At 36.9% G+C, this 23,824-nt stretch overlaps 1 protein-coding gene across 3 annotated transcripts in view; it reads right to left on the reverse strand.

The window, feature by feature from the left end:
* The window catches only part of LOC105475040 (versican), a 110,687-nt gene that overhangs the window by 31,738 nt on the left and 55,125 nt on the right, over positions 1-23,824 (reverse strand). For 2 of the 3 annotated variants that reach the window (XM_011729978.3, XM_011729979.3), the window contains 3 exons: positions 8,629-13,896; positions 5,264-5,377; positions 2,815-2,928 (listed from right to left, as the gene is read on the reverse strand). In XM_011729978.3, the coding sequence (XP_011728280.2) occupies positions 2,815-2,928; positions 5,264-5,377; positions 8,629-13,896 (5,496 nt within the window). The remainder of the gene's footprint in view (positions 1-2,814; positions 2,929-5,263; positions 5,378-8,628; positions 13,897-23,824) is intronic. The other variant, XM_011729980.3, reaches the window with a different exon arrangement.

A 23,824-nucleotide genomic window follows, 5' to 3' on the forward strand; every position in this document is an offset into this window, starting at 1 on the left:
TTTTTTTTTTTTTTTTTTTTGAGATGGAGTCTCGCTCTTGTCACCCAGGCTGGAGTGTGGTGGCATGACCTCTGCTCACTGCAACCTCTGCCTCCCAGGTTCAAGCTATTCTCCTGCCTCTGCTTCCTGATTAGCTGAGATTACAGGTGCTCACCACCACACCCGGCTAATTTTTGTACTTTTAGTAGAGATGGGGTTTCGCCATGTTGGCCAGGCTGGTCTCGAACTTCTGACCTCAGGTGATCCACCCGCCTTGGCCTCCCAAAGTGCTGGGATTACAGACGTGAGCCACCATGCCTGGCCACTTAAATTTTATTATTCATGAATTCAACAAATATGTAATGAAGGATAATGTGTCAAGCTGCATCTCCCAGGATGCTATTCTGATAGGAGATATTATTCATAGAAATAGTCTATTTGTTTTCTCAACCTTACCTAAAAATTATGTGAAACTCTTTTTATTTATTAAAAGGCAACCCTTGTGGATGACATTTTCCTAAAAATCATTCAATGGATGGAAAGACATCTTATGCTTTAAAACTCCTATAGGTTTTAAAGAGGTTACAAAAAAATAGGTTGTTTCGATAGATTACAATACAAACCCAGATTGTAGTGTGCACAGCTCCTGGAACATAGAAGGTGAAACTATCACAAACAATTTCACCAAAAATGTATTCTTTTGATGCTGTACAGGTAATGTTTTCAACATCTCTGACATATAGCCGTCAAGTCCTAAGAAAGTGCCCATCCTCTATGCTTCTCACTACGCAAGCTGTATCATTGACTTTGGCCAGGGCAGTTTGTGCAGCCAGAACTGCCTCTCTACTGTTCCAATAGCCTTTTCTAGAGTGTGTATCTGTAATTATTGCACCAAAATGTGTCCCCCATTTCAGAGTAACTGTGACTTGGGAAGTTACTAGTGCAGAGAACAGAAAATGTCAGCTGAAGGAACACCGACACGGTCATCACCGAACTTTGGATAGAAAATTGTTTAGACAACAAAATTGCTGTTAATGAAGAAAACATTTGTTCTCAGGCAACCTGAAAAGAGGAGAAAAAAATCTTTCAGTATCCTGGCAATAAATCACAGGAGCACAGCTGCACTGCATAAACAGACTGGGATCGATGTTTCTCAGCAAAGAATGTGCATGAAAATCAAACTTGCTTGAAAATAAAATAGAAAGTACCTGAAAGTTAGGTGGCACCAGAAATAAAATTAATTAACACTTTTTACTTTCAATATTCTTTTGAAAAGAAAGAGAAAAGGTCAACAGCACCAAAGTCCCTTCCAAAAATCTGTTACTACTCAATCCATCAGATAAACATAAATACAGGGTTTATCTTTGAGAGTTACTGTAGAAGTGTGAAGATATTCAAAGAAACTTGGGCTGTAGAGTTAAGCCATTTAGGTTCACTTTTCCCACTGTATGATTTACTAGCTGTGTGACATTAAACATATTACTTTTTTTTCTCTGAGCCTTAATTTCTAGCCCATTTAATGCATAGAAATGCCACGCCAACCAAATGAAATGTTCCAGGATGCATCTGATAGTCTGTAAAGTATTACATTTTCTTCTCTGCCAAGAGTTATGCTAAGTCACCAGGATCAGGGACTTTGTTTTGTTCGTATTTCTATCTCCAATGCCCAGAACGGTGCCTGGAAGACAGTAGGTGCCATGTTGAACAAATGATTTTTTGAATTGCTTCTTGTACTTGGAACTAACAGAAGCCAGAATCATGTTTAACATATTGCAATGTCTCAACTGTCTCAGGCTTTTGTTTTCTTCAACAAATGCCATCTTTCTAATGTTTCTACTTTAAGAAGAGGATCTTGCTTGGTCTATCTTTATATTCAAAACCTAAAACAAACAGATTCACCCTATGCAATAAAAAAAGAAAAAACCAACACCTAAAAATGTAGCCATCATCCATCCACTTGGAATGGCAATTCAATACATGCTCCTTTTGGATTTGCATTCATTGCAGTGACGTCCAGATTAACACCATGAAGCAGAATGTGGGACCAGACCAACGTGCCTGAGTGTCTAATGCATTTTCAGTTTGTCTGGTGGAATGGAAGTTTGGCACTGAACACTTTTATCAAAGCCAAACCACTGTACGAGTTTAAGTAGAGGAAATCAACATTCCAAAGCTGAGTGTGCTTAGCACGCAATCTGTTTCTTATTGATGGACCAAGAAATGCTCCCATTAACCACCCAAAATATACTCTCAGGTTGGCCATAAAATGCAAATTACAGGGATCATGAGATTCAAGCCATCGTGAACATAGGGCTTTCTTTCATTCAGAAAAAGTCAACCTTTCTTTAGTAGGAAAATTTCCTGGTGAGCAGATTCACAATATCTTCTACTTAGCATGTGCCAAGGCAAATGTATTCTAACAACTATATCAACTCATTCTCCAGATATGATTGACTATGAAAAATAAGTCCATTGAGTCTCAAGTGCTTAGAAGGAGAAAATAAAAACAGCTAGCATTGAATTCAGTACTCCTTCGTACACGAGCCACAGTAAGGTCAGTGCTTAGCTTGTCCCCAAGAAAAATACATATGACAATATTCCTTCTATTGGCTGGATGTCTTTAAATTCAGCTCAGTGTGCCTGCCTGCAATTCCAGTCTATCAGCTAAACAACCATAATCAAGTCAACACTATGACTCAGACATTTTGAACTATCCATGAATAAGGAAACCTAAGGAAATGTGAATTTCCACTGCAGGAAAGAATATGCATTGAGGCCAAAATTGCTAAAAAACATCAATAATGTTCATCACACAAATGTTGCAATAACTCTTACCTTGTTCACAAAGTGCACCAACATAACTTGGAAGGCAGAGGCACCTGAATGTGTTAAAACCATCAACACAAGTGGCTCCATTCCGACAGGGATTAGAGTGACATTCATCAAAATCTGAAACAAAATAGTAAAAGCTCACAAAATACTTTCAAAAAGTATCAAAGAATTCCATTTAGTGTGAGGTTACAAGACAACATACAGGACAGCCAGTTAAATTTGAATTTCAGATTTTAAAAAAGTACAATTTTTTAGCATAAGTATGTCCGTGCTATATTTAAGGCAAACCTATACTATCAAGTTATTCCTTTTTTACTTGAAACTCAAATATAAGTGGCCGTCCTGAATTTTTATTTCCTAAATTTAGCAACCCTAAGAAAATGTCAAAGGTATTCAGAGTAGGGTCATTGTCTCCACTGCTAATAAATGAAACAGATAAGCCCCAAAACTAATGAAGAACCAACACCCCCAGCCTTCCCACCTCCAATCATGGCTCATTCTCTGATTACCTCGCACATGGAATACTCAAAGTATCTAACTGGCCTCACCATCCCTGGGCCCTTTCCTCTCCAATATATCCATCACTCTGCTAAATGTCATCTTTTTAAAACACAGTCATGATAATTTTATTCTTTTACTTTCAAACATTCCATGGATCCCAATTGCCCAGGGCAGCAGTCTTCAAGGTGAGCTCCCTGGACCACAGCATCAGCATCACCTAAGAATGTTAAAAATCCACATTTCCAATTCTACCCCAAATCTACTGAATCATGTACTTCGAGGTGGAGACAACAATCTGTTTTACCAGCCCTCTGATGCATGCTAAGGTCTCAGAATCACTTGACTAGAGTGTGAAGTAACACTATTCGGTATCCTGAACTCAGGACTTTCTTAGACCGTCAGGGCTTTCTAGACCCAACCTGCTTTCTGGTACTGTCTCCCAATATGTCTCTCTCTCCCAAACCCCTAAGTAGGCATACCTGGATCCAGGCCGTCATTCAAATGCCTTCTGTAGTTTTTGGCCTCTGTGCTTTTGTTTGTTGTGTCCATATCTCCCTCCACCACCTGTCAAATCTTCCCAACTTTAAAATCTATGTCAAATAAATCTTTCTACACAGATTCTAATCTTTCTACATATGATCTCCCCTGATGAAATTAGTGACTTTATTTCCATAGCATTTTGCAATTACACTAAAAATTTAATGTTTAAGAATATTTTTAAATGAATAAACAAAGCAAGTTAAATTTCTCAGTCATATAATGTATTCTTACCTAAAGAAATGGTCTTAGTAATGATGCTATTATATAGTAATAATACCAAACATGTTTATGGTGCTTGCTGAGTGCCAGACACTTTGTCACCCAGCCTGGAGTGCAGTAGCATGAACACGGCTCACTGCAGCCTCGACCTTCTGGGTTCAATCTATCTTTCCACCTCAGCCTCCCAAGTAGCTGGGACTACAGGCACGGTTAATTTTGGGGTTTTTTTTTTTTTTTTTTTTTTTTTTTTTTTCAGAGGTGGTGTTCTGCCATGTTGCTCAGGCTAGTCTCGAACTTCTGGGATCAAGCGATTCGCCCACCCTGCCCTCCCAAAGTGCTGGGGTCATGGGCTTGAACCACCGCCCCGGCCTCGTTGACTTTTTTTTTTTTAAGTACTCTTTTAATATGAATGTTGGGATTGTATCTCAATATTTATGTATAATTTAAAGTGTTATTGGTGAGCTTTCTTTACTCAACCATTGTAAGCAAATCAAGCAAACCTTCATGATATCTCTAAAAGGAACATCTGGACAACATATTTCATCATTCTTTTCTCAGAAGTGAGGTCTATATGTAGCCAAATCAACACTGGTGCCTTCTTTTTTCTTTAAAGAGAAGGATGCCTAAATAAGAATATGTAAGGGTCAATTATATTCCTTGGAACCGAAAGAGAGGCAGGAACCAGCAATTGCACAGCTCCCTGAGGCTGAGGCACGTTGGGCTGGTTCCTGCGAGTCAGGGAAAGGTCTTTCCCATTCCAAATGACAAGAAAAACTTATCCGAAAACTAGGGACTAAGCTCTCTACCTTTTATTATTTTCCTAATTTTTAAGTCTAGCTTTCTAAAAAGATTTTTATGCTGAAATTGATTTTTATTTATATGCAGATTTGGGAGATAGATGTACATTTTTGTTAATATTCATGCATCTTTATATTTGTAAATTCTACCTGTAAAAACCACAAAAAGGCTCAGCAGGCCTCACTGAGTCTTGGGTATGTTAACAGAATTCACTGAACGTCTGTACCCATTTTCCAGCCCCTACTTAATTACCCTCAGATTTTAACTTCAAATAACATATAATTAATCTACACATGGGTTTCTCTGAAATCTCTGATTGATTCGACAACATAAATTCTCCCCCAATATATCTTCTGTGAAAGAACTGCACCCTTTCAGTCAAGTACCATCTTACCAAGTTCACACTGGTCTCCACTGTATCCTGGCACACAGGTGCATACATAGGAAGTTTCAGTAGGATAACAGGTGCCTCCGTTAAGGCACGGGTTCATTTTGCAACGATCAGGTCCTACCATATTCAGGAAAGTAAGAAAAGCAATTAGGCCCATCTCTAACGTTTCAGTGTATTTTAGCATAAAATGCCCCATATTGCTACCATATTATAGGCTTTACCATAGCAATTTAGAGTTACTACATATAAAAATTAACATTAACTTTACTCTCTGGAGTGTTTCTTGGCATTATAACTAATTGTTACAAATTGCATCTATTCATTTCTGGGATTCAATCATGATTACTCTTAAATGATATTTTTTGTACTGTATCTGGCAACTAATATATTCTACTGCAGATTTAGTTGGCATGATAATGGCAATTGATTTTAGTCAAAAATGATTACACATATGTGCACAGTGAATGGAAAATGTATTCTTTTAAATGGGGTTAGTTCATGTGAAATGGCTGGATACACAGAACATGCATTCTTTTTAGCAGGTTGGCTTGTTATCGTCATTTGAATTATTATTGCCTTTTACCACTTAATGCTCAGAAACTGTTTTTCTTCGAAAGTGTGCACTGAAGTCTCTTCTGCTACATTAATATGCTTTTTCCAAAAACACGTTCCAAATGTACTCCTTTAAACTATACTTGAAGAAAAGCAACACATGGATTAAACTCTACTGTAGAAAAACAAACCCAAATACAAAAACCTCACCTAAAATGAAACACCAAGTTTTTATTATAATTTTCTTATTAAAATACAAATAAAACTGACACTCCTGGGAGATAAATATGAAGGTTGAAGACATAAATTTATGAGGACAAACAGTTTAAATATATTTTCTAAGTGCAAATACTTTTATACCACTTGAAGCATATATTTTACGCTGCAATATTGCTTGGGTAAGTGTATTTTCATTGAGTTTATACTTATTCTTTGTATATTGTTTCAGAACTGCTTACATTTCCAAATGTTCAAAGATCCAAATGAGAGTTGAAAGTTTTACAAAATAATTGAAATAAACTAGATTATCTATGGAATACACCCATATTTTCAAGAATCTTAAGTCCTGAAACCCTGAAATAATTACACGTAAAAGAAGAAAGATGTCTAACTTCTTATGAAACATTAGCTTAAAGAATATTAGGATAAACAAGGTACTGCTATAAAAGATAACTGAGGCTTCCCCACACCAGAAAGTCAAACTCAAATTCTGACTGTTAAGTAAATTCTGGATGAATATAAACCTGGATAGGAACTCATTCCCACGTTTGGGATTCACATTAAAATTAGGTTAACTCAGATGCATCAACTGCTCCACAAACTTCCCTGAATTTTCTAAGACAGTTTTTCCTGTAGTTCCAAAACTGTTTGAAACCTCCCTAACACTTTTAGCTTTCTGGATCTGAAAGTACAAGTACGCTGCCAGGATGACAAGACTGCAGTTAACACACGCCATAGCCACATGCTGCCCTTTGTGCTGAATCCAAATGACACTATGTGAAAGTGCTTTATCAGACTGTGATGTGCCACACAAATGTGAAGAAGTACTACTACTATTCCCACCACTGACACTAGACACCATGCTGAGACTATGAGACAAGGACTGAATGAGTCTGTGAACTGGAAGTTGTTCCAATTAAAAGGAAACTTCTGTTTTTATGAATGTTATTCTCCCCTAAACAGTTCATATTAACCTCTGAAAGCTGAATCTGCAACAGATAGACCAGGTAATCCCATATGAGCTGCTGTTTACTGAATGAAACTAAAGAGACCATTTGTTTTGCAATGAAGACGCAAACTATAATTCTTGGTAAATATTGCACACTGGATAATTGGTACATATTTCTCATTCGTCAAACTTAACTCTATATGTACCTAGTTATTACCAGTTATTTTTATAGCATATTTTTAACAAACTGAAGTATATTGACCTAAATTTAAAAACGATAAATATTAGCCAAATTACTAGATTATCATTTACAGATTAAACACAGTGATAACAAAAAACCCAATGTCAACTACCTTTGATCAATTTTCCTCAAAATATTTCAAGCCATTTATTAAACATTGTACTTTCTGACTATTTTACTCTTTCTGAAGCACATCAAAATAAAGCACTGGTGGCACAAAAGGTAACATTGATATGATCAGAAGAATAATTTTAATGATAGTCATGGCATAAAACATATTAATTAAAATAAAACATATATTTTCAACCAAGACAGACATTAAAGTACGGATTTTTTTTCTCTTTTTCCAGGTAGCAGCTAGCTGGTGATGTCTATTTGTGGATTCCACTAACATTGTTAATTTAAATAATAACATTCTGGGAAAACATCATTAGAACTGATTTCTTAACATTCTCAGGCTAGATTAAGACGAAAATAAATTCTACAAAGTAAATATTCCAAGATTCCTGGTTCATATATTATTTAATATCAATTGTTTATTTTTATACTATACTGAAACCAGCAAAGAGCAGTGAAAGGACTATGGACTTTAATGTAGAGCTAAGCTGGGTTCAAATCCTACTTTTACCACAAGGTGGCTGTGCCACCTTGGGCAAGTTACTGAACCTCTCTGAATCTTCACCTCTTACTCTTTCACATAGGGCTTATATAGCCTTTTTGTGACAATCAGAAGAGATGGCTTATATGAATCAGTATCAAATTCATGCTTTCCATACATTCAGTAAATAAACAGAAAACTCTCAATAGGCAATATGTTTATATAATAAATGACTACTCACTACTGGTAGGCACTGTGTTTGATGCATTATGTAAACTGTCTTAAACAAGGATATTGCATACAAGTATGAGCTGATATTGATACTGCACAAACTCTGAAATAGTTATTAGAGCTATTTACTACTCTCAAATGTTAAAGGCCTGACAGATTTTGATACTGCACCAATAGCATCCATCAATGAGAGGGTTTTTAAAAATAGGACTTTTTATCTACTTTTAAACCTAAAATGTATAACTATGAGACATATGACAAAGCAATACTCTAGTAGTGAGTAAAAACAAATTGAATTTTTATAACATTAATAATTTCATCTTTTCCATGTTGTAATTGTATATTATTTCTAAAACCCAGTAAAATACAAAGTCTACTTTAACGTCCAAAACTAATCTATACTTACTGTCATTTCATCTCATTATGAATTCAGTACTGTGGCCTGGCCTGCTGTTATGTGAATAACATGAAACTCTCCATTGATTTAACATCACAATAAAAATTATATACATATAAATATTAGCACCAAGGGACTGTTTCCAGGTTTGAAAACAGATTTATCAATGTTGTGATCTTACCTGGTAGATAGATTGCCGTGCCTTCCACTGACTCTTCATTAATGCCAATCAGGAAATCTGTTTCATTAGAAGTTTCCAGAAGGGAAAATGGTGGTGTTGCAACCTCAGTATTAAATTCCACCGGGCTTACAGTTGCCTGATTATTGGAATCAAGAATTCTCGCTGTCACTTGCTGTTCTGATGCTGCTACTGTGGAATCCTGCCCTCTGATTAAAGCTGCTTGAGTTTCAGGATTTATTTCTGGAGAAGAAGAAAGCGTGGGCCTCTCAGAAGTCTGTGGACTCAGCCAAGGCATCACACCTGCCTCGATCCCATAAGTGGCAGAAGCAGAAGTAGAGTGTGGCCACTGTGTAGCACCTTCTAATTTAATTTCATTGGCAGTTGTAATAACAGTTCCAGCTTCGGGTGTTTTAATGGTGGGAAACATCTTGATTGCTTCTCCAGAAACTTGACCATCGGTTTTGTTTTGGAAATCTTGGAGAATCTCAGTTCCTTCCACAGCAATAAATTCTGTGGGAGAAGCTTCCATTTCTTCTAATAACTCAGGCTTACCATCCTCTTCTGAAGGTTCTAATTTTGTGTCAGGAGATATAGAGGGAGGCTCAGTTATGTGAAGGTATTCCTCACTTGATGGTTTGAAAGTCGCTTCAATATTTACATGAATTTCCTTAAAAGAATCCTCTGGAGACATTACAGATGAGCCGACATCTATTCCTGGCAGAGCACTGGGCTGGGGGATCTCTGTGTGTCCAGAGGCTTCACTGCCTGAGTAGATAGTGAGCGGAGATGACGGTGTCTGAGAAGACAACTTTGCAAATGCTGAAACTGCTAATGTTGTATCCGTGTAGTATGGGGCATTGGATCCTTCCATCACATTAGGCGCCTCTGTTAAACTCTCATCCACAAGGTGGGTAGTAGCAATACTTAGATAGGGAGTATGATCTACTAATGCCTCCTCTACTCCTGAAGAGAATTCTGGCTGAAAAGAAGGACCCGCATGTTTTTTGTCTTCATACTCCTCCTGGGTCCTTTCAAATTGGCCCAATGTTGGTATTATTTCACTTTGGTCTGCAATAGCTTGACCATCAGACAAAGTGCTTGATTCAAACATGTCATCCAGGGCTTTTGCTTCAGCTTTTATTTCTTCAGTCTCTGGAATAACTGTGGCAGACTTACGAGAAATTGGCAGAGATGTTGCCGTGGGAAGTAAAATGTCTAGTTCTGTTTCTGTGCTAGGAGCAGGGATCCCAGTTGTGAAGTTAAAGTCCATGTGATCTAGTTGGCTTCTATCTTCATAAGTCATTGATTCATCATGTGTTGCCTGAGTGTAGCTAGCCAGAAGAACATCACCAGAGCCTTCAAATGTTTCCTCCGTTAAAGAACGGTTGACAGCTGCCTCATAGGTCTCTTGAACTTGAGTGCTGTAATCATTACTTTCATCATTACTGTCACGTGGTTCTGATGGTACCTCTGGATCTATATCTGTTTGTATTCCAAGAATATCTTCATATACAGGTTTAGTATGATCAATATCTATGATAGTATTTTTATCTGATGTCAGCTCAGGTAGAATTTCAAGGATGGTACTCTCTGTAATTGTCAATATTAAATCCTTGTCCTCTTTGTCCAGGTCTATAATAATATTTTCGGTGGGTTTTTTTCTGTTAGGTTTTAAGGTGGAATCCTCGAATTCCCTGAAATGGTCTTGGAAACTACCATCTGTGGACCTCTCATATGACACTGTATTTGACAGTGTGCTAGTTGGATCAGGGGAGCTTTTGTTCTGCTCTGAATGAAAAGGCAGCATCGCTGAAATTGTTGGGAATCCATCAGCAGTAACAGCTTTAGTGCTTGGCACCTCAGGATGTTTTTCCAGGGACCCATCAGAAACGAACGTGGTGCTGCTTTCTTGTCTGGTTGCCTGAGTAGTTGCAGAAGTGTGAAATGAATCAACAATATCCGCTTCTCCAGATCCTTCTCCAGAAGGTTCATAAAACATATCAGATGGTTTTGGTGCTGATGTAACAAATTCTTTGGCCATTTCAAACCCATAAACTCTAGCCAGAAAATCAGTGGATGAGATTGTTGTTTCGTTAATTTCTGCTGTTGAAGAATTCTTGTTAGAGTCTTGTTCAGTTATGGTTTGTGGTCTACTAGTCTGGATTTCTTCTGCCCATCTGAGAGTCTGATTTTGCGGATGTCCGATGTTCGCGGAGAAAGGGAGAGGTGCCACCGTGGGTCCTTCTGCTCCAGGGTCACTTAAAATTTCTATTAAAGTTGTGCTGGTTACTGACTCATTACCTTCAAAGATGTCTGTTTGAGACACGAGTGGTCCAACTTCTTTTGCCACATTTTCCATTCTGTTAGAGTCTTCAGTTTTGTCACTTGAGGTACTTTCCACTTGAGAACTGTGGGGATAGAATGTGTTCCTAATCTGTTCCACTTCAGTAAAATTCACTGACTTTGTTGGTAGAGTAGGTAAAACTTCTTCTCCTGATCCCAGTCCAGAGAATAAGAGCTCAGTATCTAACTCTTGAATTGTTGGTCTCATGCCTTTGGGAAAATGTTTTGTACTTTCTTCCTCTTTGATTGGTGAATCTGTGACTACATGTTCAGCTGGTATAGATTCAGTCACTAAGGCAGTAGCTAAGAAAAAATGTGACTTTTCAGTAGCTTCAGGGAGAGTTGTAAAAGATTCCATGCCATTTGCAACTGGATCTGGAGTAGACATGTTAGCTAAGGAAGTGCCTTCCTCCTCCATTTCTTTATCATCACTGTAAGTTTTCTTTGTCGTTAGTACAGAATAACCTGTGGTTTTGAGTTCAGTTTCAGTAAATGTCTGTGAATCAAAGATTGTTTGTTCTGTTGCAGGAGAGTTTTGGGGGGATTCAAAAGACTTTTCTTCTTGAATTTGTTCCTCTGATGTTGTTTCACTTTCAATTTCTTGTCTTTCAGGGTTGACTTCTTGCCTAGACCATAATTTGGCTGGCTCCATAGTTTGGGGAAAGTTTGTTGAAATTGTGCCACTGACCTTTACTTCCTCCTTTTCTACCGGAGCTTTCGTACCTTCCACTTCTGCTGTTGGTAAAATGGTGGATCTTCTATCAATTTCATTGACAGTATCCACTTCTCCCAATCCTTCGTCAATAATGGAGGAAGCTGTACCAGAAAACCTTCCAATAGCACTGGGAAGCACTGGATCAACAGAGCTGCTGACTATGACCAGTTGCTCACCTGAGCCCTCAGCTGAGGATGTAAACTCTTCCCAGGGGAAGGCTGAAGTGCTGACCATGGTGCTACTGGGTCCTTCTGAGTCAGATATGTGACTGATGTGAACTGAAGTAAGTACTGTAGATGGTGAAGTCTGGGTATCCCTAAATGCTGCATCTCCAGAGCCTTCCATCATTACTGTTTCTTCTTTTGCTATGGGATGAGACACTGTTGAATATTCTTTAAAGTCACCACTGAAATCCTCCTCCAAAGGAAAACCTGTGGAAAAGCCCCTTATTTCTGCCCCATGATTTGGTTCTCCTAATCGTTCTGAAATTAATATTTCCCTGGATGTTTGGCTTATATTTTCAGCAACTTCTCTGTCCATTACTGTACTCATAACCAGTCCTGTTGGCTCAGTGGAGAATGTAGTTTCCACATATGGAGACAAAGTGCCAGCTGCTTCCTTTTTGGCTTGAATTTCATACTCTAAATTTAATGAAAATGAAGAAACAGTGGTGGTTTCTGGGTCAGCAGCAGCTTCTCCAGAGCCCTGCTCCATAAAGAGAGAGGCAGGACTACCTGGGAGAGTGGTCAGCCCTTCCTGAACCCCAGGTTGATGGATACTGCTGTGCTCAGTGGTCTGTGCCTCCAAATTTTCTAATGTATTTGTTTCTGTAAAGACAAGAGTAGAATCTGTCATTTCCCTTTCAGACTGTGTTGGTGTTGTCAAGGACATAAAACTTTTCCTGGTACCTGAATCATTAGATACAAGGACATTTGAACTTTCTAATTCAGAGGGTAAAATTAATTGATCCGATCTCTGTGTAGGTGAATATACCTCAACTGTGGAAGCCGTACCTGTAGTTCCCTCCTCCTCCTTCCTTTTCTCTTCCTCAGCAGAGGTACTAGAAATCCACTCAGAAGTTTCTGTTTCACTGACAAACTTGGTAGGCACCACTTTTGCAGAAGGTTGTTCAGAAACTGAATAAATGGTGGTTGCAGGAACCTCAAAAAAGCTTTCTGTGATTATCCTGCTAGTGTCTAAAGTAATGAGTGTATCAGTAGTATTTCTCTGTGATAAATCAGTTACAATGGTGAACATTGTATCTTCATCTTCTTCTGCTTCTCCAGAGCCTTCTGTAACTGGAATTGAAGAACTCCCTGAGAGCTCTACAACTTGTCTAGGAGTTGCTTCTACCCAGCTTTCTTTGGTAGACAACAGGTCATCTGGCCAAAGATTTCCTATTAGGGTAACTGCTTTTTCCTCTGAAACATATGCTGATGCAGAACTTGGAACTACAGTAGGAGTGTATGTGACAGAAGTACTTTTTTCTACCTCTTCACCAAATGTTACTTCTGTAGGCCTTGCAAAGGCTATTTTCTGAGATTCTTGGTCAATGGCAATCTCTCCTGAAGACTCTTCAGGAAACAGAGATACGGTTTCAATATGTTCATGTGCCTGATGACCAACTTCAGTAACTCTCTCTGTGACTGATTCTGCCCCCTTTATGGCTGTTCCACTTTCAAATTCCTCATGGAATGGGACTGTGGGGAAAACATCAGGCTCACCACCTGAAAAATGTTCTGATGTTTCAGGGTAAGTCTCAGGCTTCCATGTAATTTCAAGAGATTCAGTTGTTTCTGTAGATCCATTAGGTTGCACAGCAGTAGACAATTCCGTTTCAGCTATTACAAATGGACGAGTATCACTTTCAGAGCTGTCCGAGAAATTTTGAGAAGGTGCAACACTTTCAAACTGGCCACGCCTAGCTTCTGCAGCTTCTGGGTCCTTGGGCACAGTGGTAACTAGATGCTTCCCATTTATGTACTGTACAGACGGGGTGGTTGTCACATCAGTAGCATTTGCACACTCTTCTTCTTCTTCTTCTTCATTTTCTTCACTGTGGTATAGGTCTATTTCAATTATGTCAGGGAATTCAGGTAAAATTTCAGCCATTAGATCATGCACTGGATCTGTTTCTTCACTACAAGGTTCATCTTCTTTAGATTCTGAATCTATTGGATGACCAATTACACTCAAATCACTCATTCGACCTGAAAAAAACAGAGTTTTCACAATACTTAAATAGAAAATTTGGCAGTGTATGACAGAAGAAATTGATAGCAAGGTTGGTCACACTCACACACAAAAAGAAGGATTCAAATCTTTTCATAATTAAGTGCAATCACCCTCTTATATGGTTCTCAGTCTTCAAATCTGCTGTTTTTGTATTAACAATAAGAAAAATGAATTCAATTTAACATTATTAAAACAGGTTATAAACACTCATCAACGCATTTAAGAAAATGACATAGTCCTTAAAATGAAGCAAGGAATCACATATACAATGCAATCTTGAAGTACAGGAATTCATCTTTGTGTGAACTGCAAAAAGAGTAAAATTAAGACTATTTCATATAAAAACAATTTAAAAATTAAAAATCAAGGCCATATCATATAGAATTAATTACTTTTTCTATAGACCTATTTCTATATATGATCTATATAGAAAAAGTAATTGTCCTTTATGTAAGGGAATATTTATACACTCTCTATTCAATAAGAAAATGAGAAGAGATTCCTTCTGGCCCCTTTATAATCTGTTCTAGAGCAGATTGTTTTATAGAAAAACAAGAGAGTATTATTTATAGCCCTTTCATATTGCAATGGCATCCTCTACCCACTGTGGCACTGAGACAAGAGCTTAACCACATCCCATGCACAAGAGTGGGAAGCTCTGGATAGGAGGGCTCTGTTGGAAATAGCTCACTGAAAGGACCAGAAAGAGCCTTCCACACCTGTAGACCTTTATCCTTCATGGGATGTGACCCAGATTAGGTCAATTTTAGTTCTTCTTCTTAACATCTTCTCTGAAGAAAGTTCAGGACTCCTATCTAAATATTCTAACTAGCATTCTTCGAAAAGCACATGTCATCAGAATATTTCCTAGATTGTAAATTACCATATGGTACCAACCACTAAGCTCAATGGCCTTTTCTGCTATCAGAAATACATCAGCAAAGCTCCTTGTCTTGGGCACTAGGAAAGAGGAAATTCTGAGGCCTCATGATCGAGGCATTCAACTGTCCCAGGACAGGGTCCTGTCACTGCAGCTGCCTTACTTTTAGTGACAAGGCAGTATGAAAATGTGCCTGTGGATGTACTGATCCATAAAGAAGACAAAGAATTCCACACTACTCACCACCTTGCCCATAGGAATAATACTGCAGAATTCGTTTTCAAACTATCCCCAATCCATAACACATATGCATAGGCTGAACCCGAGAAGTGTTGAGGAGAAACCATTATGACGGAGCCAACCCTGCTTCCCACCCTATCATCTAAAGGGGAGAAAACAACTGTTTTCTCCTGAATTGCTCCTGTTGCAAGAAGCTATTTCCTTCTATGTATAGAAGCAACAATATCTAGCATTTGCTGTTCCATCAGAGAAGAAAAAACCCTACTGAAGAGGAATCAGTGTTGCTTATATGCTAATCTATTTTATGAATCAAGACAAATATAGAAGTGTAGGAACTACTAAGACAAATTCCACAGAAGTTCCTTGATTTTTTTTTAAATTAAAAATCCCAGACAATAAGACTTTTATGTAATCAGAAGACATATACATTTATCCCTTTTATTCTAATAGAAACAAGAAAGAAAACTCTCTTTTGTATGCCACCACATCTTCACTAAATTATTTCACTAAAATACTTCTGTGTAGGACTGGGTTATTCCTACCCTAACTAAACACCCTTCCTATTGAACTTTTACACACTACAGTTCATTTCTTATCTCTCTATTCCATTCCATTCTATATATTCAGCTTTTTAACTACACAAACTACAGCACATGGATATTCAAATGAATGAGAAAATATTTCTACCACAAAGAGAAGTGAGATAAATATATAACTCTAGTGTATTATAAAAACATTAAATGAATACAAATTATTTCTGACACAGATGTTGCAATTATTAGTAATTGCCAAGTGCAGGGAAATTATTAAATGCCGTGTCATTTAAAAATATATATAATTAAAAAGACTAGGTTTCTTCAATATTAGGTCACTAAAGTTGTTACTCTGATCTTATATATAGTATCCATGGTGTATATGTTTTAAAACAGGACACCATAAAATATTCAGATGATAACATCCTCTTAATACAGTTTGCATTGAAGGTAAACTTTATGCTATGAAAAAAGAATGTGAAGAAAATGTTTAAACTATATGAGAGGCAGCATTTAAAATGCCTTCTGTACTAAAGAATCTCTTGAAATATTCACATCAACAATTTTTATCTAAGCCAGGAGTCTCTCATTGCTAAAACTATTTGAATATAGTTGAATTAAGCCAGACTCAGTTAAACTATTCAGTACGATTTCGTGGGATTTAACTGGAGTTTAAAAATGTGCATATCTTAAATTGCTCATACTATCATTTCACATGCAAGCAACCCTTTTATTTTGCTTCATTAGACTTAAATAAAACTAGAATTGATGATTAAGAAATATTAGACACAGATACACTAAATTCTTACTTACCCTGTTTGGTGACACCATAACTTTCATTTAAATACAGAAAAAAGATTTTAAGTAAGAAATATGGGTCAGTGTCAAGCATATAAAGAACCTCTACCATATTTTGTACCCTCTTGTAAATAATGAAGTTAAAACAAGCCATTCAGCTAGGTTTCTCCAGCCAAACACAAGGATAAATAAGGAAATATCTGATCAATATTGTATATTTACAAACTCCTAGGCCAAGAATAGGGTAAAAACACTCATTCCTATTATAGATTTACTTGGGTTTCTAAGTAAATTCTTTACTTTAAAAAAATAAGACTGATACAGACATATCTCATGATCTTCTTATTGAGTAATTACAGATGGAAGTTCTGTCAAGTATGTTCGTGGCTCTAAAAAAAGTGGGGTGGAGAAAAGCAGAGAGAGAAGACACAAAGTTATGCCAACATGTCACATGTCAGTATGGTAAGAAACTGATGGATGGTCATAATGCTCACTGAAATGTTTTGTTGTTTGTTTGTTTGTTTTGTTTTTCCAGGAAAGAAAATAAAGAAGAACTCTAATTGTAAATCAGTACTATACAATAATTTAGCTAACTATCAACTCATATTAAGAATACTTAATTCTACTAAAGACTATGGCATTCACTTTATAGTTTCTGATTTTAGCTCCAATTGACAAAGTACAGTATTCTTTTAGTTCATATTCTACTCAGAGCAAGAACTCTAACACTTCCGATTGCTCACAGATCTATAAGGACTTCCTTGCCATTTTAGACTATCATACCAGAATTTTGCACCAAAAACCCAACTGTCTGATGTAGTAAATTCCATTTTCCAACCTAAATAAATATGATAATGTTTCAATCACAGCAGTACAAGCATATCAGAGACTGAACCTTTGCATACATTGCACAAACACAGCATTGCTTCATATTGGTTTTTGCACACAAAATGAAATTCACTACAACCACAACCATGCATGCCCTGAATGTAGTATCTCTTCAGGCACTAATTGATTTCTCAAAATCTACTAAGTGCCTGTTATGTATCAGACCCTAGGGTAAACACTCTCTTGTCAACTTCAGAGAGACCCAAGTGTACTTTCCAAGTCTCTTCTTGCCCCGTTCCTCTCTCTCTCTCTCTCTAAAACAAATGTTCCTGCCAGTAAGTTAGAGAACTGGCCTTACTACACTCTTTTCCCCTATTTTAATGGGAAACTTCCTGAATGTACTTATTGCAAATGTACCAATCATTGAATTTAGGTTAGGATTCCTTTCTCCACCCACCTCGCAACAATTTGATCTGATTTGCCTTCAAAATGATAGAAAACAGAAATGTATTATGCAGTTTCATCTTACGTTTCTCATCAAGAAGCTGGCAGCACATCAAAATAAATTAAGTAATTGAGAAGTAAATCTACATATAAATAAAATAATATGCTCATTTAATAAGTATGATAGAAATTTTCTTTTTCTAAAATAAACTCTATTGTGTATTTGAGGTTTACAATATGATGTTATGGGATATATATAGATGGTAAAAGGAAGCAGATTAACATATATACCATCTTTTTGTGAGAAGAGCAACTGAAATTTACTTATTTAACAAAATCCCTCATACAATACAATTTTATTAACTACAGTCTTAATGTCGTATATTAGATCCCCAGAAAAAAAACTGTCTACTAAACAGGAATTCTGTAATTTCAAAAAATATGCAAAATGGGAGTTGAAATTATTTTTTTCCTTTTTCTGAAAGTAATAGTCTCACAATTAAGCAACCATTATTATTCTTTAAATAAGTCGTGACAACTTGCAAATGGTTTTATTGAATTTTTCTTTTAGACAGGGTGTTGATCTGTCGCCCAGGCCGGATGGCAGGGGTACCATTACAGGGAGCCTCAAACTCTTGAGTTTGAGCAATCCTCCTGCCTCAGTCTCCCAAAGTGCTGGGATTACAGGTGTGTACCACTGCACCTGGCTGGATTTCTTAATATGAGTTTGAAGGAGAGATAAATGTTAATTACCTAGGGTTTTAAAGTTAAAATTTTCTGCTGACATTTCTTATACATACAATCGAAATTTTATTCTATCAGTATAGTTTATTTCTTCCCATACTTCTAACATCTCATAGCAGGGAGAGGTGGGATATAAAACCTATCATTATTAATATATGCAGATAAATTTTTCCCTGCCATGTCACCCAAATGTCTGTCACTAACCCCTTGCATCTTACCAAATCCTACTTGCCCCCTTAGTTTATTCTTCCTCTGAAATTACCTCTTCATCCCCATTTCCTGTCACCACCTCCACCCACCACACATGTTATTAGAGAATCTCAACAGAGATTATTGTAAACCAGAAACGTTTCTTTGTGGTGTATAGTAAGGGGGTGGAGGGTACACCTGTGCTATTGTGAGAGGAGGTATCTCATTCTGAAATGGTGATCTGCTCTATTTCGCAGGAACAGAGCAACCCAATGGTGTAATTGACATTCCAAGCTCTTAGATGAAACTCTTAGTCTTATAAAAGACTGCTCTATTCTAGAATTTTACTCAAAAAGCAATATAACTTTTATTTGGATTTCAAGAGTCAAACCACAGAACTCCACAGAGTGTATGCATAATCTTTTCTATGTTTATATGAATGTATTTTAACAGCTTGACTTGAATATACCAGTACCATGGTTAATAGGCTTTTTTAATGACATTTCACACAAAGCTTTATTGCTAGCTGACCTCAAATTATTCACCAAGTATTTTTAAGTACTTCATAAGAAAGTTGTGTAGACAGAGCACAAGTCTTCCAGTCATACTGTTACCAGACACAAAACATAGTTGCTAAGATGCATAGGCAGCTGGTTAAAGTTCACGTTCTCTTTGGGGAATTTTACAATTTAAGTTTAAGAGTTTTTAATTAAATATAAATGTATACCAATCTACTCAGCAGAGTATATTAGGATCACATTTCTTTATTAAAATGAATTTTATTTTAATGTGTAACAAAAAGATTTTGTTTTCTTATTTAAAAAATACAATAGACAGCCGTCCCGAAGTGCAGCATAGTGAAAATGATGATTATACTATATTCCAATATACTCTCCAGAAAAATACATTACCTTTTCCCTTTCCCATCTTAGAAAAAACAAAACCTCCAGAAACCTACTGTATGAAGCACATGGCCAAAGTTAGTAAACTACCCTTGTGAGACACCAGGGAGACTGTACTACAAGGTCAAAAGATAACATCACTAAAAGCCAGTCACGGTACTTACTGTGTACTGGTTATACATGTGTATAAGCAAGTTTGGGTATAACACAGTGACACCGTGTATCAACTTTTCATAGACATAGATACTGAAATATAATCAAACTTTTCCTCTCACTCCAGAGATTCCTTTTTTCTAGTTTAAAATCTCCTTTTTAAGACTTACATTATTTATGGAGAATCAAAAGCTGGATACATTACCCAATCATTCTAGCAGTTACTTAGAAGGTTCACCAGAATTTATTTTCCTCCAAAGGATCAAATCACTCTTAAAAAATAATTATATCCATCTTCTTGTCAATGGATGTGTGTTTCCCTCCTGATTCATACTCAAGAGGTCTAAATACTGGCACTCTCTCTAAGGAACACCATTTTTAATGTAATCAATGAATTCTCAGATGTCCACATGATGCCCCAGGATGAAGGAATATTTTCGTATTTTATATCACCTCAATTAGGTTGTAAAAAATTCAGAATACTTCAATAGAAATGAGAAAATAGTTTCTACTAAAACATATCACTACTCCCTCATCCATCCCACTCCCACCAACCTGGGCCCCATTCTTGGAACCATTCTCTTAATGAAGCCACTTAATAACTAACATTTTTGTACATGAAACACTGGCCTCAATGAAAAGTAATGTTATACACTTTCTAAACTGACAAAAATAGGCAATGTCTTTTTTAAAGCATAATTTTTTCAGCTTTACCTCATTAAAATGGAACCTCAGCAAGCATTTATTTTTCCTTTTCTTTTATTCCTATTGCTCCTCTCACCAGGCACGTCTCTCCCCTTAGCTACGCCCCTCACCCACCAAAAAAGTTCTGAACACTGTCTGGACCTGTGAATACATTTTTTATTCATTGCACAAATGAACGATCTAAGAGCTATTAAGAAAGAAGAATGTAATCCCTGTGTAGAGAACTGGGGGTTTCCTTGACAACAACAAAAAGACAGCAGGGAATGTCCATCCATTCTATAAATATGCAAGAAGCTAGGCCCAATACCTGGGGAAATGTATCGAGAATTTGTAAAATGATTTTTATGAGAAAAAAATTAAATTGGTAGTTATCAAAATCATAAGCCAAACTTTCACACCTGAGAAAAAGCAAAAAGCTAATAAATTCTATTCTTAGGTCCTATAGAGCCAATACTACATTTAAATTTTAAATAAGGGCTGCAGCTGCTTCTGATTTGCACCCAAAATGGCACCACCCAAAAAAACACAACCTATGTCAGGTTCAAATTTTAAGAAGTTATTTCAGTCAAGCAGACACTAAAGTACAATTATACTTGGCTCCTTGTGGCATAAATGATCTTGAATTTTAAGATCATTTCGCTTTTACCTATTTAGTACAAAACAGTCTATATTTTCCTGTACTTAGAAGTTGGAAATGAAATAATTTTTAAAGCCCATAGGGGATGAATTTGTACTAAGTCATTACTATGTATCAGGCATTGTGCTTGGTGCTTTCTAGTCACTGAAGGAGTATTAAATGTGTGAAATACCTGTCCCAGCGACTTGCATGTGGCAATCACTCTGAGATCCCCTTCTTTAAGCAATGTGGTGAGGTTGTAGTATTATTATAAATTTTTAATTATGTAACCACTGAGGCCTGTGCAGGTTAAGTAATTTATATAAGACCAAACAGACTGTAAATAGAGTTATCCCTCAATAGCCAAGGGGGATTGGTTCTAGGACCCCCAATGATACCAAAATCCATGGTATTCAAGTCCTTTCTATAGAATGACACGGTATTTGCAGGAATCCTATACATACATTCATATACATATACTTTAAGTTGTCTCTAAATTACTTATAATACCTAATACAATATAAATGCTGTATAGTTATTACAGTGTGTTGGGGTTTTATTTGTGTTATTTTTTATTGTTGTATTGTTCTTTGTTATTGTGGTGCTTTTTTTTTTTTTTTCAAATATTCTCTATCCATGTTTGGTCAAATCAGAGGACACAGAATTGTGGATACAGAGTGGCTCCTGTAACAATGTTGACAGTAAACCCAGGTCTCTTTCCAAAGGCTCTTTCTACCACATTAACTGCCTCTTCCATGTATCCTACGAAACAAACTAACTACATCTCCATGTTGGTTCAGAATATTAACTAGAATCTACTTCAAAAAAATCCAGTTCTACTGTAGTTAGTATATTGTCATTATTTGACTGTTAAATAAATTAGAAAAAATGTATCTGTATATTATCTGTATATGTGTGTGTGTGTGGTGTGTGTGTGTGTGTATCTTTGTTTCATAAACTCTGTGATTTGGAGAAAGAGTATGTGTTGAAGTTTAGGAAATATCATTCCATATAGTAATAGCCATTTTACCATGTTAAAAATTCTGACAGAAAAACTGAGAAATCCCTTGGTCCACATTGCACGTAAGCAAAGGAGAGACTGACTCCAGATTCCCTAACTTAGAGCACCTGCTCTATAATCCTACTGATTCAGTATTCACTTGAATTGAGATGTTATAAACCTTTAAATCACCTTTTAGAGAGTGTAAGCACTTTTTACAAAGTAGTTTTATGCCATTTAACTTTGTAAGTGTGTAATTCTGAACCATGATACTTCATGGGAATATATTCTGAAAAGGTAAATGTACTTAACCCACAGAACATGCTGTCTTATCAAAATGTATGAATCACTGAAGCTCAGAAAAGTATGAGAACACTCCTTCCTCAAGAAGCTGGGAGAATAACTCTGGTTTCCAGAAACTGTACTAGTTTCTGCGTGAAGCCTATGAAGGTACTCAGCTTTCGAAGCAGGCCATGTCAAATAGTGCTGGGATGACATGGCCTCCTTCAGAAGCTGTTTAGAAGCTCTATTTAGAAAAACAGCTGTTTATACTTGGGCCTCCTTAACCCCACTGGTGAGCCTAAGTTGGGAAGCAATTGGCTAATAACTGGCCTCTCATTAATTGGATTGTAATCTATCCCTCCAACAGAGACTAGCATAAGTCCCCTCCTTCTCATGAAATATTCTGTAACTTCCTGCCATTATTGATTCCTTCCTTTTCTGACCTCACCTATCATTCACAGTTGGTCATACCATACTACCTACTGTGTCACTATATGTTTTAGTATGACAATTGTATTTGATTGTGTTAATGTTATCTGGCCAATATGCACTTAAAGGCCTTAGGAGCACAGCCTATGGTTTATGTTTCTTTTATGACCACCTTTAATATCTGTCAAAGGACTAGACATGCTATAGCTTTACCTGAAGGTGATTTGATTGACTGTGCTCTGCTGGAAGATGGTGCATGGGTCTCTCTCAAGGTAACTGCCAATAAATGCTAAGTGGTATTTGTTTTAGACAATGTCCCTACCTCAGTGGTAGCTTTGATAATGGCAAATTGTAACTGTAAGTGCCATTTTCAGAATAGGCATTGTTTCATTTTAGGAAGAAGATAAAGTTCCTTTTGGTTATCAAAGTAATGCCTTTTATTGTTAAACCTCAACTTTTGAAGAAAACACTTTCAATTTCTTAACTTTTTCCTCAAGGTTAGTGGGTTAGTAAAACTACTCAAAGTGGTGTTAAAATATTGAGATTCTGTATGTGTGTGTTTATATGTGCACCTATTTGTTATATATACAAAATATTTCACCTCAAAGGACTTTTTTAAAAGGTAATCTTTGGTCTATAGTATAGTGTTAAGCTCACTGATAATTTAGAATCATTACGGTCATTTTATTTTCTTAACACTACAGAAAGGAAAGGAAGACAAACATTCTCCTCCCTTTTATTTGACTAATAGAAGAGGAACTTGATTCTTTTCTAGAAAAGGGACAGTCCTTGAGAGATGGGGGAAGCCATCCTAATTCTCTGCAGAAAAATGTGCTTCTCTGGCAGAGAGCCACAGTTGGAGCTCAGGAAAAGGAACCACGGACGTGTGCAGGCACCAGACCGATCCACTTTCAGAGATGTGCTCCAAAATTCTACAGGAAAGAAGCTGCCCAGAACTGCAGAATAACATACTACCAATTTCAGCACGCGCTTTCCTTGCTATGTCAGGTATCTGAATAGCATGCATAGTGCCCCATATTAGCAGCAACCAAATCTAAATTATATATTCTTAACAAACCACTAGAATGCCAATGAGAAACCAGTCTTCCCAGAGTTTGCTCTTTCAGGAATTGACAGACAGGGCAGTACCTAAGCGACTG

Source organism: Macaca nemestrina, chromosome 6, assembly GCF_043159975.1.
Source record: "Macaca nemestrina isolate mMacNem1 chromosome 6, mMacNem.hap1, whole genome shotgun sequence".
Taxonomy (NCBI): domain Eukaryota; kingdom Metazoa; phylum Chordata; class Mammalia; order Primates; family Cercopithecidae; genus Macaca; species Macaca nemestrina.